At 40.8% G+C, this 15040-nt stretch overlaps 1 protein-coding gene across 1 annotated transcript in view; it reads right to left on the bottom strand.

Annotated features, from left to right (window-relative positions):
• The window catches only part of CDH12 (cadherin 12), a 762277-nt gene that overhangs the window by 44504 nt on the left and 702733 nt on the right, over positions 1-15040 (bottom strand). Inside the window, exon 9 of the mRNA XM_075826751.1 lies at positions 814-1001. Coding sequence (XP_075682866.1) covers positions 814-1001 — 188 coding nt within the window. The remainder of the gene's footprint in view (positions 1-813; positions 1002-15040) is intronic.

The following is a 15040-nucleotide window of genomic DNA, read 5'->3' as shown; positions in this document are numbered from 1 at the left end:
CAGCTGTGATTGGTCAGTCTTCACTGACTGACCAATCACAGCGATCACCAGGCTGGGACCACTGAGATCCCCTAGCCACTGACTGCGACAATCAGTTGTCTATGACAACTGTCGGCACAGTCCTGTCACACAATAACAGTTTAAAGCAATGATAAAAATGAACGGATCTAGCACCCGACCATGACGTTCATTTTCGTCATAGGTCCTTAAGGGGTTAAACACAGCCTCTGTACATGGGGGGATAATCATCCGAGAAATGTTTTACTAAAGGCACAAAAGCAGTTATAATGTCTAAAAATGGTGTGTGTGTGTGTGTGTGTGTGTGTGTGTGTGTGTGTATGCGTGTGTGTGTGTGCGTGGGTAGAGAGAGGTGTGTACTTTTATTTGAGAAGGGATCTTAATTTATTTATTTTCTCGTTTTTATGTTTTATTTTTCTGCATAAACTCTGTAGACCCAAAATGGTAACATATTTTTTTAACCAAGAATATTTGCAGTTGATTCATTTAAAAAAAGTAATAATAGATTCATTGGAGGAATACATAGCTTTTAAATTGAAGAAGAAGAGCAACAACAACAACAATGTTTGACTTCAATTTGCTCATAGGGTAGATCCAAATTGTTTCCTATTTTTGTCTCCGGTCATGAAAGATTTGTCGAACGTAGAAGAGTTTATTTTGTTGTCAGTACATAGGCCTTTCCTCACATATACCTTGTACCAGAGGATCAGTTCTGTACTGTTATGTACTTTTCTGTTCTGCACAATTATGGCATTATGATACAATTACATCTGGACATTTTGTATGGTGATTTACCTTCTTTAGAATTAAAATTCCTTCCTGTGTATCATTATCAGTTATGATATCAAAGAGATTCCCACCATCTCCAGGGACAATATTGTACTCAATTTCTGCATTTCTCCCAAAGTCAGGATCCACTGCTCGTATCCTCCCAATGGGTGACCCAACCTGGGAACTCTCTGGTACTTTTAAATGAAATATACCTGATAAAGGCAGATAGAATAAATGACACATGTTAAACATCTTTCAAAAAGTATACAAAATATTGCAATTATATAGGTAAATATACATTTAATTTTATAAAATGCAGAGTGGGACTTGGAGCCCTTCAAATGGTTTTCTACTGCTAATGCAATTTATGCAAATCCCAGAAGTCCCACTCTCTCGCAGAGGGTCCCACTTTACTTGCCATGTGCAGATTATAAACTGATTACGTGATAAAGAAGCTACCCTACTTTTCATGTGATTGGCTAAAATGCTGCACTTGACAAGTAGAAAAGACTCCTCCCTGTTTGGTATAATTTGCATTTGGATCAGGACAGATTTTAAGGCTTTGAATCTCTATATAGACTGACATCCAATTTAAAAAAAAAAAGACCCCTAGCAATGTTTAGAGCATCAGTACACTGTTCTATATTTATTTCACGAGAGCAAAAAATAGTGACCGATCGACTTAAGTATTTTATAAGGAATCCGATAGAGCATACCACAATTTTCTGTCAGATTCAGATTGAATCTGACAAAGAAAACCTCTGAATGCATCTGTATGAAACTGGATATGCACAGAGGTAGAGATCCCATTTGCTAGAATGGGAGTCATACTGTATCTTGGCTATACAAAACTGAGCCGTAATACTGTTGTGTGCATGAGACCGAATACATGACAGCTTTCTTTATACATCTGAATGTTTTTTTTTTCTGTAGCATGTGCACATGGTTATTACAAATCACATTAAGTTATAGGGAATAGTTTTCTGCCGTATGTTCACACCTATATGTGTAAGACGTTTCCAAGTTTAAGATGCTCATTAAAGTGTAATATTTTAATAAGGAAAGCACAGAAAAAGTATAAAGCTGATCTGTGATGAGTATCTTCCATAATATTGGTACCAAGTTTTTGAACTTGAACATGCTGATCTGAAAAAATAAATAAATTTATTTTTTTAACTTAAATATTTAGTTGTTCTATAAAGAAATAGAACAATAAATAAATAATAACATATGCATTGCCTGACTTTACAAACATACTATGCAGTGTGAACTCTATATATACATTAATACACTCTGGCCCGGCAATTTAGTACTAACTCTTATAGCATCATTCTCTAACACAACATTACATCAGCTTTATTTCTTGAATTACTGCAGTTCTTATATCGTGCTTAACCCCTTAATGACCAGCCTATTTTAGACATTAATGACTAAGCCATTTTTTTAGTTTTTCCATCGTCTCATTCAAAGAGCTATACACTTTTTATTTTTGCGTCGACATAGCTGTATAAGGTCTTTTTTTTTTTGTGAGACAAGTTGTATTTTTTAATAGCACCATTTTGGGGTACATAGAATTTATTGATTAACTTTTATTAACTTTTTTTGGGGGGGAATAGAAAAAAATCTGAAATTTTGCCACACTGTTTTGCGTCCTAAATTTACGCCGTTTACCGTGTGGTATAAATAACACAATAACTTTATTCAGCGGGTTGTTACGATTGCAACGATACCAAATTTATATCGTTTTTGTATGTTTTACTACTTTTACACAGTGAAAACACTTTTTTTTCAAAATTATTTGTTTTTGTGTCTCCATAAGAGCCGTAACGGTTTTATTTTTTCGCCGATGCAATTGTAGGAGAGCTTTTTTTTTGCGGGACGACTTGTAGTTTTCATCGGTACCATTTTGGAGTAGATGCGACTTTTTGATCACTTTTTATCAAATTTTTTTTAAGGCTGGATTCAAAGAAAACAGCAATTTTTGCATGTTTTATTATTAATTTTTTTACGACATTCACCGTGCGGGTTAAATAATGTAATAAGTTTATAGTTGGGGTCGTTACGGACGCGGCGAGACAAAATATGTGTAACTTTTTTACTTTATTTTGTTTGTTAATAATAAAGCAATTTGTAAGGGGAAAAAGTGGGTTTTTCATTTTTTTTTTTTCACTTTTTCTGAAACATTTTTTTAAACTTTTTTACTAGTCCCACTAGGGGACTTCACTATGCGATGGTCTGATCGCATTTATAATACACTGCAATACTTCTGTATTGCAGTGTATTACGCCTGTCTGTGTAAAACGAACAGGCATCTGCTAGGTCATGCCAGAGGCATGATCTAGCAGGCATTCTGTAAAGGATCTGCCAGACACAGCTTCTGTGTCGACGCCCGTGGTTAATCAGTCTGCTCCTGCTCCTAGGTCTGATAGAGTGACTCGATCTGCTACCACTCAGACTGGTAGGCTCAGGAGTGGGAGAACCTATCACAGCCTGGCCAGACGGTTCTAGATCCCGTCCTCGGTCTATTTATACCTTCATTTCCTGGTTGTCTTTGCCTGTGATTCTGTCCTGTTTCCTGGCTCTGCTGCTCCTGCTGTTATTATTGACCTTGCTTCATTTTGACCCTGGCTTTACTGACTACGCTCCTGCTCTGCATTTGGTACCTCGTACACTCCTGGTTTGACTCGGCTCGTTCACTACGCCTGTTGCTCACGGTGTTGCCGTGGGCAACTGCCCCATTTCCCTTAGCTTCTGTGTACCCTTGTCTGTTTGTCTGTCGTGCACATATTGAGCGTAGGGACCGTCGCCCAGTTGTACGCCGTCGCCTAGGACGGGTCGTGCAAGTAGGCAGGGACTGAGTGGCGAGTAGATTAGGGCTCACCTGTCTGTCTCCTTACCCCGTCATTACATAATCACAGGCCCATATACCGTTTCTACCCTGGTCCCTGACACAACTATGGACCCCCTTGAGACCCTGGCTCAGCAAATGCAGGGCCTCTCCCTACAGGTCCAAGCCCTGGCTCAGAAGGGCAACCATTATGATGCTACCCTGGTAGTGCCCCCCACCTCACCTCTTGAACCCCACCTCAAGTTGCCTGACCGGTTCTCAGGGAACCTTTTTTCTTCTTTCGGGAGAGTTGTAGGCTCTATTTCCGCCTAAGGCCCCACTCCTCAGGTTCTGAGAGCCAGCGAGTGGGTATAATTATGTCCCGGCTCCAGGACGGGCCCCAAGAATGGGCCTTCTCTTTGGCTCCTGACGTCCCTGAACTTTCCTCTGTTGATTTTTTTTTCGGCTCTCGGGCTCATATATGACAAGACTGACAGGACTGCCTTTGCCGAGAGTCAGCTGGTGACCTTACGTAAGGGAAAGAGACCCGTTGAGGAGTACTGTTCTGACTTTAGGAAATGGTGTGTACCTTCTCGGTGGAATGACCCTGCCTTGAGGTGCCAGTTTAGATTGGGTCTGTCGAACTCCCTGAAAGACCTGTTAGTTAGCTATCCCTCTTCTGACTCCCTAGACCAGGTTATGGCTTTAGCAGTACGACTTGACCGACGTCTCAGGGAACGACAACTTGAAAGTTTTTGTGTTTTCCCCTCTGACTCCCCCATGATGCCTCCCGAGGTCCCGTTGCTTCGCTCTTCCACGGAAGACTCGGAGGTACCTATGCAACTCGGGGCCTCCGTGTCCCCCCGACAACGTAGGGAGTTCCGCAGGAAGAATGGTCTCTGCTTCTATTGTGGGGATGGGATGTGTAGTAAGAAATAATAAATGAATAGTGTGTGTGCAAGTGTAATACTATAAGTGAAATATAGGGGGCAGTAATGAGTGAAGTGCCTCAATAGAAATAAATGGATAATGGGGTGCAAGTGAGTGAAACATGGAGGGATAGTGTGTACGTCATGAGGCACAACGTGTATAACCTGGCTATACACGTTGTGCCTCATGACGTACACACTATCCCTCCATGTTTCACTCACTTGCACCCCATTATCCATTTATTTCTATTGAGGCACTTCACTCATTACTGCCCCCTATATTTCACTTATAGTATTACACTTGTACACACACTATTCATTTATTATTTCTTACTACACATCCCATGCGCCACACACCACTCCCCTCAAGACTAGTGGGAGTGGCTATTATTATTTAAAGCACCTGCTCGCCCTTTCATCAGCATTTCTGGCCTGGCTGTGTCCATTTGTAAGTATGGCCTTTTTTGGTGTTTTTGTATATGTCCCTGTGTTTTTATCGGTTCTGTATTGTGGGGATGACAAGCATCAAGTGAACACCTGTCCTAGGCGTAAGAATAAGCAGCCGGAAAACGTCCGCGCCTAAGTGATCATCGGGGAGGTCACTTGGGCGCACAGGTATTTCCCGTAAATATGAAACGTAATAAAATCTTGCTTCCCTTTCAGGTCTCTTTTGGTGGTAGGTCTGCTACCGGCAGTGCCTTTGTGGATTCAGGGTCTTCTACTAATATCATGTCTGTGGAATTTGCTATGTCTCTAGCTATGCCTTTGATTGATTTGCCTAAACCTGTCCCGGTAGTGGGTATCGACTCCACTCCTCTTGCTAATGGTTATTTTACTCAGCATACCCCTGTTTTCGAACTCCTTGTTGGTTCCATGCATTTGGAGCAGTGCTCTGTACTGTTGATGCAGGGATTATCGTCCGATTTGGTTTTAGGCCTTCCCTGGTTGCAGTTGCATAATCCCACGTTTGACTGGAATACTGGGGATCTTACCAAATGGGGTAATGAATGCTTGACGTCATGTTTTTCTGTTAATTCTATTTCTCCCCCTGAGGAGGTGAACACGCTACCTGAGTTTATTCAGGACTTCGCTGATGTTTTCTCTAAGGAGGCCTCTGAAGTGTTACCTCCTCATAGAGAATACGATTGCGCTATCGAATTGGTACCAGGAGCTAAGCTCCCTAAGGGTAGGATATTTAATCTTTCTTGTCCCGAACGTGAAGCCATGAGAGAGTATATCAAGGAATACCTGGCCAAGGGTTACATTCGCCCCTCTACTTCTCCGGTAGGTGCTGGCTTCTTCTTCGTAGGGAAGAAGGATGGTGTTCTTAGGCCATGTATTGACTACCGTAACTTGAATAAGGTCACTGTAAGGAACCAGTATCCCCTTCCTTTGATTCCTGATCTCTTTAATCAGGTTCAGGGGGCCCAGTGGTTCTCTAAGTTTGATCTATGGGGGGCGTAAAACCTTATCCGCATCAAAGAGGGGGATGAGTGGAAGACTGCATTTAACATGCCCGAGGGTCATTTCGAATACCTCGTCATGCCCTTTGGGTTGTGTAATGCTCCTGCGGTCTTCCAGAATTTCATAAATGAGATTTTAAGAGATTACCTGGGGGTATTTCTTGTAGTGTACCTTGATGACATACTGGTGTTTTCCAAGGACTGGTCCTCCCACATTGAGCATGTCAGGAAGGTGCTCCAGGTCCTTCGGGAAAACAAACTGTTTGCGAAAACCGAAAAATGTGTGTTTGGGGTACAGGAGATACCATTTTTGGGTCAAATCCTCACTCCTCATGAATTCCGCATGGTCCCTGCCAAGGTCCAGACTGTGGCGGAATGGGTCCAACCTGCCTCCCTGAAGGCGTTACAGTGTTTCTTGGGGTTCGCTAATTATTACAGGAGATTTATTGCTAACTTCTCGGTCATCGCTAAGCCTCTTACGGATCTCACTCGCAAAGGTGCTGATCTCCTCCACTGGCCTCCTGAGGCTGTCCAGGCTTTTGAGGTCCTTAAGAAGTGCTTTGTCTCGGCCCCGCTGCTGGTTCAGCCCAACCAAATGGAGCCATTTATCGTGGAAGTTGACGCATCCGAGGTGGGAGTGGGGGCTGTCTTGTCCCAGGGTAGCAGGTCCCTCACCCATCTCCGTCCCTGTGCCTACTTCTCCAGGAAGTTTTCGCCCACTGAGAGTAACTATGATATTGGCAACCGCGAACTCTTAGCCATTAAATGGGCATTTGAAGAGTGGCGCCACTTCCTGGAGGGGGCTAGGCACCAGGTAACGGTCCTTACCGACCACAAGAATCTGGTTTTCCTAGAATTTGACCGGAGGCTAAACCCGAGACAAGCTCGATGGGCGTTATTTTTTACCAGATTCAACTTTTTGGTTACCTATCGGGCTGGGTCTAAAAAAATTAAGGCCGATGCACTGTCGCGTAGCTTCATGGCCAGCCCTCCTTCGGAGGAAGATCCTGCTTGTATTTTGCCTCCTGGTATAATCATTTCTTCTATTGATTCTGATTTAGTCTCTGAAATTGCGGCTAATCAAGGTTCAGCTCCCGGGAGCCTTCCTGAGGACAAGCTGTTTGTTTCCCTGCAATTCCGGCTAAGGATACTTAGGGAAAATCATGACTCCGCACTATCTGGTCATCCACCCTAAATATTTTTGACTGGTGTGCACAGTGGGCTCCTAGGCATGCATTGGGTCCCCCTCTGTACACTTTGTTCATCTATATTATTGCATGATATGCTGTTGCCTGTATTCGATCTATCGGAACCAATGTTTGATTTATGATGTATCCATACATTTTAAGATGTCTAAATATGCTCTCATTTACAATGTTTTTGCTATTCTGTAATGTAGTAAACATGTATATATATTCTCTAACTGTTAATAGCGCTCCTGTATACATACCGCCTTCTATTTTTGGATATGGGCAATTGCGGCTGCCTTGCCCTATTCCAAGATGGATGCAGTGGTCTGTGGTTGTTCTGTGCATGCGCGGGGCGGGGGGCCGTTCATCACGTAGTTCACGGCGCAACATGGACTTGGGCTCTGTGCAGTTGCGCACTGCTCACATCCGAACACCATGCACTGCGTGATTGAGGTGCCGCCTCTCCTCGTGCAGGCGCCAGCTGAACATCCTATGGACAAGTAAGTGTGGTACACCGTTCAGCTGTGTACCCCTTATTTAAACCCTCTGATCACACTCTTTCAGCACCCCCTGACGAAGCCAGGTGCGAAACGCGCGTTGGGGTGTTCTGACAGTGTTGTGGCAGTGGAATGGCGCATGGTGGGTCTTTTGGTATGCGTATCTTGAGGTCTCAATGAGTTTCTTTTCTATGACTGTGACTTTACAATTTTTGTGGCCATTTTATAGGCCCTTGTTATGGTGATTATTATCAGTATACATACTTTATAGTCGTTGATATTGTTATACTACCATTGTTTGCCCTGCCTCATATTCAACACTGTCTATCTTCTGTGTAATGTTGTACATTGTTTTTATGGGTGGTAATTTTTTAAGTGTCTTGATCAACTGTGCTGTCTGTCTTTAATAAAGTCATTTTGTATTTTTTCTAAGATACGTTTGATCTTGTCTTATTATAGCATATGGGGATAACTTTTTGGTGTTTCTATGCATGGGGTCCCATATATGCAACTTTACTCATTGATATATGACCTTGAATTTATAGGTATTCTTTTTTGGCTTAAAAGTAAGTGAATCCAGCCCGCCTTGAACAATGATGCAGAAAGGCAGAGCACAGAATGTGAAAATTTCTCATGTGCAATGCATGGTTTTATCGACAATTTTTTTATGAAGTATATTATTGTACAGATAAAACATATTAAAAAGGATTGATTAATTCTATTATCTTCGCTTTTATTGTGCTGTATACTGATTTATTTAAAATTTTAGCAGCTTGCAGTGCACTTTATACTCTTGATGCAAACAGTGTAAGCTTTTTATATATTCAACACTGACAAGTAAATGTTTTCCTTGAGCATCTTTTATCCTTTTACATCATATACTGTGACTTTGGTTATACATAATGATATTTCATCATGTCTGGTCTGTTATCAGCCAAGGAAAACACTGAATTAAAGGGGGTTGAAATATGCTTGGACAATCTTCTTCTTCTTCTTCTTCTTCTTCTTCTTCTTCTTCTTCTTCTTATTATTATTATTATTATTATTATTATTATTATTATCACTATTATTTTGCAAAATGATTTTTATTACATTTATTCTAACTTTGAGACTAATATAATTTTATATTCCTATTCCTAATATAATTTATATAAAAATTATTATTCACAACCACAATCACAATGAAGTTTGGAAATCAGTCATAAAATTTTGACTGAAGGATTTAAAAGGATTTTCGAGGACCGCACTAATCAACTCAATCAAAGGACAGCAATGCTCCAATGAACGGCCTATCAGTACAAGCGACTGTGCCTGGAGGCCCTGCACAAGACAAAGCATAACATAGTGTCTTTTTTTTTTTGCCTGGAGTTTTGCACCAGAGATGTGGTGCATTTTTATAAAATATCAAATTCCAGACATATGGATGGGTGACTTTTGTAGGTCAATACAGTTTTTAACCAATTGAGGACAATTTTAGTTTTTTCCTTTTTACATCTCTGTCTTCCAAGAGACATAACTTTTTTTATTTTTTCCTTCAACATAGGTGTATGAGGGCTTGTTTTTTTTGCAGGATAAGTTTTATTCTTTAATGCGTTAGTGATTGCCAATACGCTTTTTTACGGCGGCTACTAACGGGCATAATTCTGATGCATACGCATTTTCAAGGAATTTCACAGAATTTTATCAGAAAAAATCTGCGGCGCTGGGAGCAGTTAAAACTCCCTGCTTAGCTGAGGACATGGAACAGCGCTGCTCAAGCGGACGGATCGAAATCCACCTGTTTAACCCCTTAGATGTGGCGCTCAATAGCGAGCACCGCATCTAAGTGGTTTTGGAAAAACAGTTAAAAAAAGTTAAATACAGTTTATAATAAATAAATAAAAATCCCAAATAAAAAAAAAAACACATTTTCCCCTTACAAACTGCTTTACTATAAAAAAAGTAAACAAGTTACACATATTTGGTATTGCCCCGTCTGTAATCACCCCAACTTTAAAGATATTATGTTATTTAACCAGCATGGTGAACGCTCTAAAAAATGTAATAAAAATCAATGCCAGAATTGGGGCACGTTCAGACGTGGCGGAATTATTCCGCTGCAAATGTTGGTGCAGATTTGGGGCAATTACGCAACGAATCTGCACCAACATTTGCATATTTGACAGGTAATTCAGACATTGCAGATATCACAGCAGACTTGCCACAGATTTCAGTTTTTGCATTGCAAAGGCTGAAATACGCAGTGAAATTCCGCTTCTTCTCCGCAACGTCATGAGCAAGCTGCGGAGGGGAAATTCGGCACCGCAGCATAATTTCCACACAGTTATTTTCTGCAACGTCTGAACAAATTTTACTAAAAATGTATAGAAACAAATGTAAAAAACGGCTGCTGCAGAATTCAACTGCGGACTGTCCGTGTGAATGTGCCCTTACTGTTTTCTGTTCATCCTGTCTTACAAAAAATGTGATAAAAAGGTGATCAAAAATTCGAATGTACTCCAAAATGATACCAATAAAAAAGTCCAGCAAAATAAAAGCCTTTATACAGCTGCATTGGCGGAAAAATAAAAAAGTCATGGCTCTTATGGAGACACAAAAACAAATAATTTTGAAAAAAAAGTGTTTTTACTGTGTAAAAGTAGTAAAACATAAAAAATTATATAAATTTGGTACCGTTGCAATCATAACAATCTGCTGAATAAAGTTATTATGTTGTTTTTACCACACGGTAAACTGCGTACATTTAGGACGCAAAAAAAGTGTGCCGAAATTGCTGTTTTTCTTCCTCTTCACTCCAAAAAAAAGTTAATAAAACGTAATCAATAAATTTTATGTACCCGATAATGGTGCTATACAAAAATACAACTTGTCCCACAAAAAAACAAATCCTTATAAAGCTATGTCGACGCAAACATAAAAAAGTTATAGCTCTTTTAATACGACGATGGAAAAACATTAAAAATAGCTTGGTCATTAAGGCCTAAAATAGGCTGGTCACTAAGGTGTTAAATATACAAATTAATTCACCATATAACTTATTGAGAATCTTTGAAAACATAATTGGAGTGTAAGGGCATGACCAGACGTGGCGGAATTGCTCTGGAATTCCGCTGCGGACAGTCCGCTGCGGAAATCCGCAGCTTACACGTTTCTCCATTGCTTTCAACAGCTTTTTAGTGAGGTTCGTTTACACGTTGCGGAAAACTCCGCTGTGGACCATAGGCTGTGGTGCGGAATTTGGTGTCCGGAGCATACACTGGTTGTTGCGGACGTGTAGCGGACTTGTTGCGGACTCATTGCGGAATTTCTCCATTGACTTCAATGGAGAGTCAAAATTCCGCAGATGTTATGTGTGTTGCGTAGCGTATTTGTTTTACGACCATGATATTTCTTCATTCTGGCTGGACCTATGTATTTCTAGGTCTACAGCCAAACTGAGGCCCCATGCACACTAACGTAAAAATGCCCGTAATCACGGGCCGTTATTACGGCACGGACAGGCCCATAGAAATCAATGGGGCTCCCGTAATTTACGGATGACTACGTGTGTGCACCCGTAATTACGGGAGCGTTGCTAGGCGACGTCAGGAGATAGTCGCTGTCCAGGGTGCTGAAAGAGTTAAACGATCGGCAGTTAGGCTGGGTTCACACACCCTATTTACGGACGTAATTCGGGCGTTTTAACCTCGAATTACGTCCGAAAATACGGCTCCATTTGAATGGGCTTTACGATGTTCTGTGCCGACGGTCATTTTTTGTACCCTAACTGTTTCAGCACCCTGGATAGTGACTTCTGATCACAATATACATCAACCTGTAAAAAAAATAGAAGTTCCTACCTACCGAGAACTCCCTGCTTCTTCCTCCAGTCCGGCCTCCCGGGACGACGTTTCAGTCCAAGTGACGGCTGTAGCCAATCATAGGCTGCAGTGGTCACATGGACTGCCGCGTCATCCAGGGAGGTCAGGCTGGATGTTGAAAGAGGGACGCGTCACCAAGACAACGGCCGGGTAAGTATGAATTTCTTTTACTTTTACTAGGGAAAGGGCTGTCCCTTCTCTCTATCCTGCACTGATAGAGAGAAGGGAAGTACTTTCACCTCAATACGCAATGGCTAGTCCGCATCAATTTAATGCCCATTTTAGGCAGAGCCGCAAGAGAATCTGCAGCGCCGATTATATGCGGCATTGATGCGGACAGTGGCGGAAGAAATACGCCACGTCTGGTCATGCCCTAACTGGAAAAAAAACAATTTCCATTTAGTTTTTTGGGTTTCATTTTTACAGCGTTCACTGTGTGTTCAAAAATATATATTAACTTTATTAAGTATGATTACTGCGATATTAAATTTATACAGTTATTCTTATGTTTTACTACTTTAAAAAAATAAAAATAAATTATTAAATGTGTTGCCATATTCTGAGACCCATAACTATCTGTCGATGGAGCTGTGTGAGTGCTTTTTTTTGCAGGGTGAGCTGTCGTTTTTTATTCCACTTTTTGGTGCCTGCTGACAACCAAAAGTACTGTTAATCCATCTGGCAGTCATTTCCCATATCACATCTAAGGCCAGTTTATATATCAATAGGCCTCAATTCTTAAACCTGGAGCAGGCAAGAATTGGAGGTATTGCTCTTGATAACCAATCAGATTGCTTCATTAATTTTAAAACCTGCTCAGGAAAAACAAAAGCAATGATTTGATTGTTGCTAAGGGTAAAACCCCAGTTCTTGTCTGCACTAGGATTCATAAATGAGGCCCATCATATATCTGATATAGATGTAAACTCTAAATTATTGCTGTAGTTCCCGCAATCTGCCATACATGTACGTCATGGTGATCAAGCGATCAACACGAGAGCTTTGCAGTGACACGTCTACTACTGTAACAGCCGGGATCGAATGTAACTCCAATACCAGACATTTAACTCCTTAGATGCTACAGTCAATAGCGACCGCAACATCTAAGTGCTTAAATGTTCCTTTTGTTAACCCACCGCCCTCCCCTGACACAATCGCAGGGTGCCGAAGTGTTGCTATGGCAGCCAGGGGCTTAACAATGGCCCTCAGGTCTGATATCTTACCATACTGGCAGGGCCTACCAGGATGCGAGCTGACAGGCAATAATACACATTAATACTGAAGTATTTCAGTGTATAATGCAAGCAATCACATGTTAAAGTACGGCATCGTGCGCATCGTGAAATTATAAAAAAAATAATTTAGGAATTGCTGGATTTTTTTCCATTCCCCCTCAAAACAACTAATAATATTTCTTCAATATATTATATGTAACTCAAAATGTTGCATTAACAAATAGGGCATGGCCAGATGTAGCAGAGATTTTCCGCTGCAAATGTTGGTGCAGATTTGAGGCAATTACGCAACGAATCTGCACAACATTTGCATATTTGACAGGTAATTCAGACGTTGCAGAAAAGACAGTGGACTTGCCACAGATTTCAGTTTTTGCATTGCAAAAGCTGAAATCCGCCGTGAAATTCTGCTTCTTCTCCGCAACAGACAGTGCATGCTGCGGAGGGTAAATTTCGCACCGCAGCCTATGGTCCACAGCGGAGTTTTCCACAACATCTGAACTAACTTGCTTAAAAATGTATTGAAACAACTGTAAAAAACGGCCGCTGGAAATGCCACAGCAATTCCGCCACGTCTGGCCGTGCCCTTATAAGTCATCCCATAACAAAGAAGCCCTTATATGGCTTAGTCAACTGAAAAATTAAAACCTTTTGGCTCTCAGAATGTGGGGAAGAAAAAACAATAAATAAATTGTTAAGTCATGAAGGTGAAAATTGGATGTGGCCCAAGGGTTAAAGAGTAAGATTGATTTTTCATCAAATTTGTACGGAAAGCACAAAGATTGCAAATGTACTATGTGAAATGATAGCCAAAGATTATAATAATCGTTTCTTTTGGCTGCTTAAGTCATTCATTTAAAAAAATGATATTGTTAAAATCTAATAATATGTTAAGAGAGATAATTTTGACTGAATAGTAGCACAGAGTGTGTCAGGGGAAATTTTTTTATCTGCAGGTCTTTGAGATGCATGAAATGAAAATGATGAATGTAGTCTAAAGCAAAGAGCCTCAGGTTACTAGTCATTTTGAAGTAAACTAGATCATTAAGAATTAAAGAAAACCACATCTATTTCATTAATTTCTAATGCATGAACCTTATAAAGGGCACATTTTATCTCACTCTTCTCTCTACAGAAGGTCATCCTTACAGTGTTTATGTCGCGCTCAGCATAAATTATGTTTTGTCCATTCGTATTTCAAAAAAACATTTTGCAAATGTTATGTACGCTGCTGGGAAAAACCAATAGATCAGAGGTGTCCTAAAAAAAAATGTGGGCCCCTTTTAAATTCACATTGAAAAACAAAAAAACTGTATAAGAAAAAAATATATAAAAATAAATCAAACTGCATTTTCTTGCTGGACTGTTGCATCATTCAAAGGCGGATTGACAATGTGGGCATTAGGGCAATGACTCAACCAGGATCGGAACTTAAACAGGTCTTCTCTCTGTGATCCAATTCTGGCTTTGACTTAACCCGTTAGTGACAGCCAATACGCCTTTTCACATTGGCCACTAACGGGCTTTATTCTGATGCATAAGCCTTTTTATGGCACTGCATCAGGATAAATAAACAGAGCAGGGAACTGTCAAATCTCCCTGCTCTCCGCTGCCAGAGGTAGCTGATGGCTGGGGCATCCCTGCTCGAACGTGTGAGCTCGATATAAGTATCGATCTCACCCGTTTAACCCCTCAGGTGCGGTGCTCAATAGCGTGCACCGCATCTGAGTTGTTTTGGAGAGAGGGAGGGAGCTCCCTCTCATCCAACTGACACTCGGCGATAAGATCCCTAATCTACCGCGTGTCTGCGTCTCCGATGGCAGTTGGGGGCCTAATAAAGGCCCCCAGGTCTGCCTATGGTGAATGCCTGCTAGGCTATGCCAGAGGCATGTCCTAGCAGATGCCTGTCCGTTTTAAACGAACAGGCAGTAATACACTGCAATACAAAAGTATTGCAGTGTATTATAATAGCAATCAGATATTAAAGTCCCCTAGTCCCTAGTGGGACTTATAAAAAAGTAAAAAAAATGTTAATAAAAAAAAATTAAAAACACACTTTTTCCCCTTACAAACTGCTTTACTATTAAAAAAACAAAATAAAGTTAAAAAGTTACGCATATTTGGTATCGCCGCATCTGTAACAACCCCGACTAAAAATCTATTACATTATTTAACCCGCACGGTGAACGCCATAAAAAATTAAATAAAAAACTATGGAAAAATTGCTGTTTTCTGTGAATCCTGACTTTA

The sequence above is a fragment of the Rhinoderma darwinii genome, chromosome 5, assembly GCF_050947455.1.
Source record: "Rhinoderma darwinii isolate aRhiDar2 chromosome 5, aRhiDar2.hap1, whole genome shotgun sequence".
NCBI classification, from domain to species: domain Eukaryota; kingdom Metazoa; phylum Chordata; class Amphibia; order Anura; family Rhinodermatidae; genus Rhinoderma; species Rhinoderma darwinii.
The sequence above is the reverse complement of the archived record's forward strand: the minus strand, read 5'-3'. Positions and strand labels throughout refer to the sequence as shown.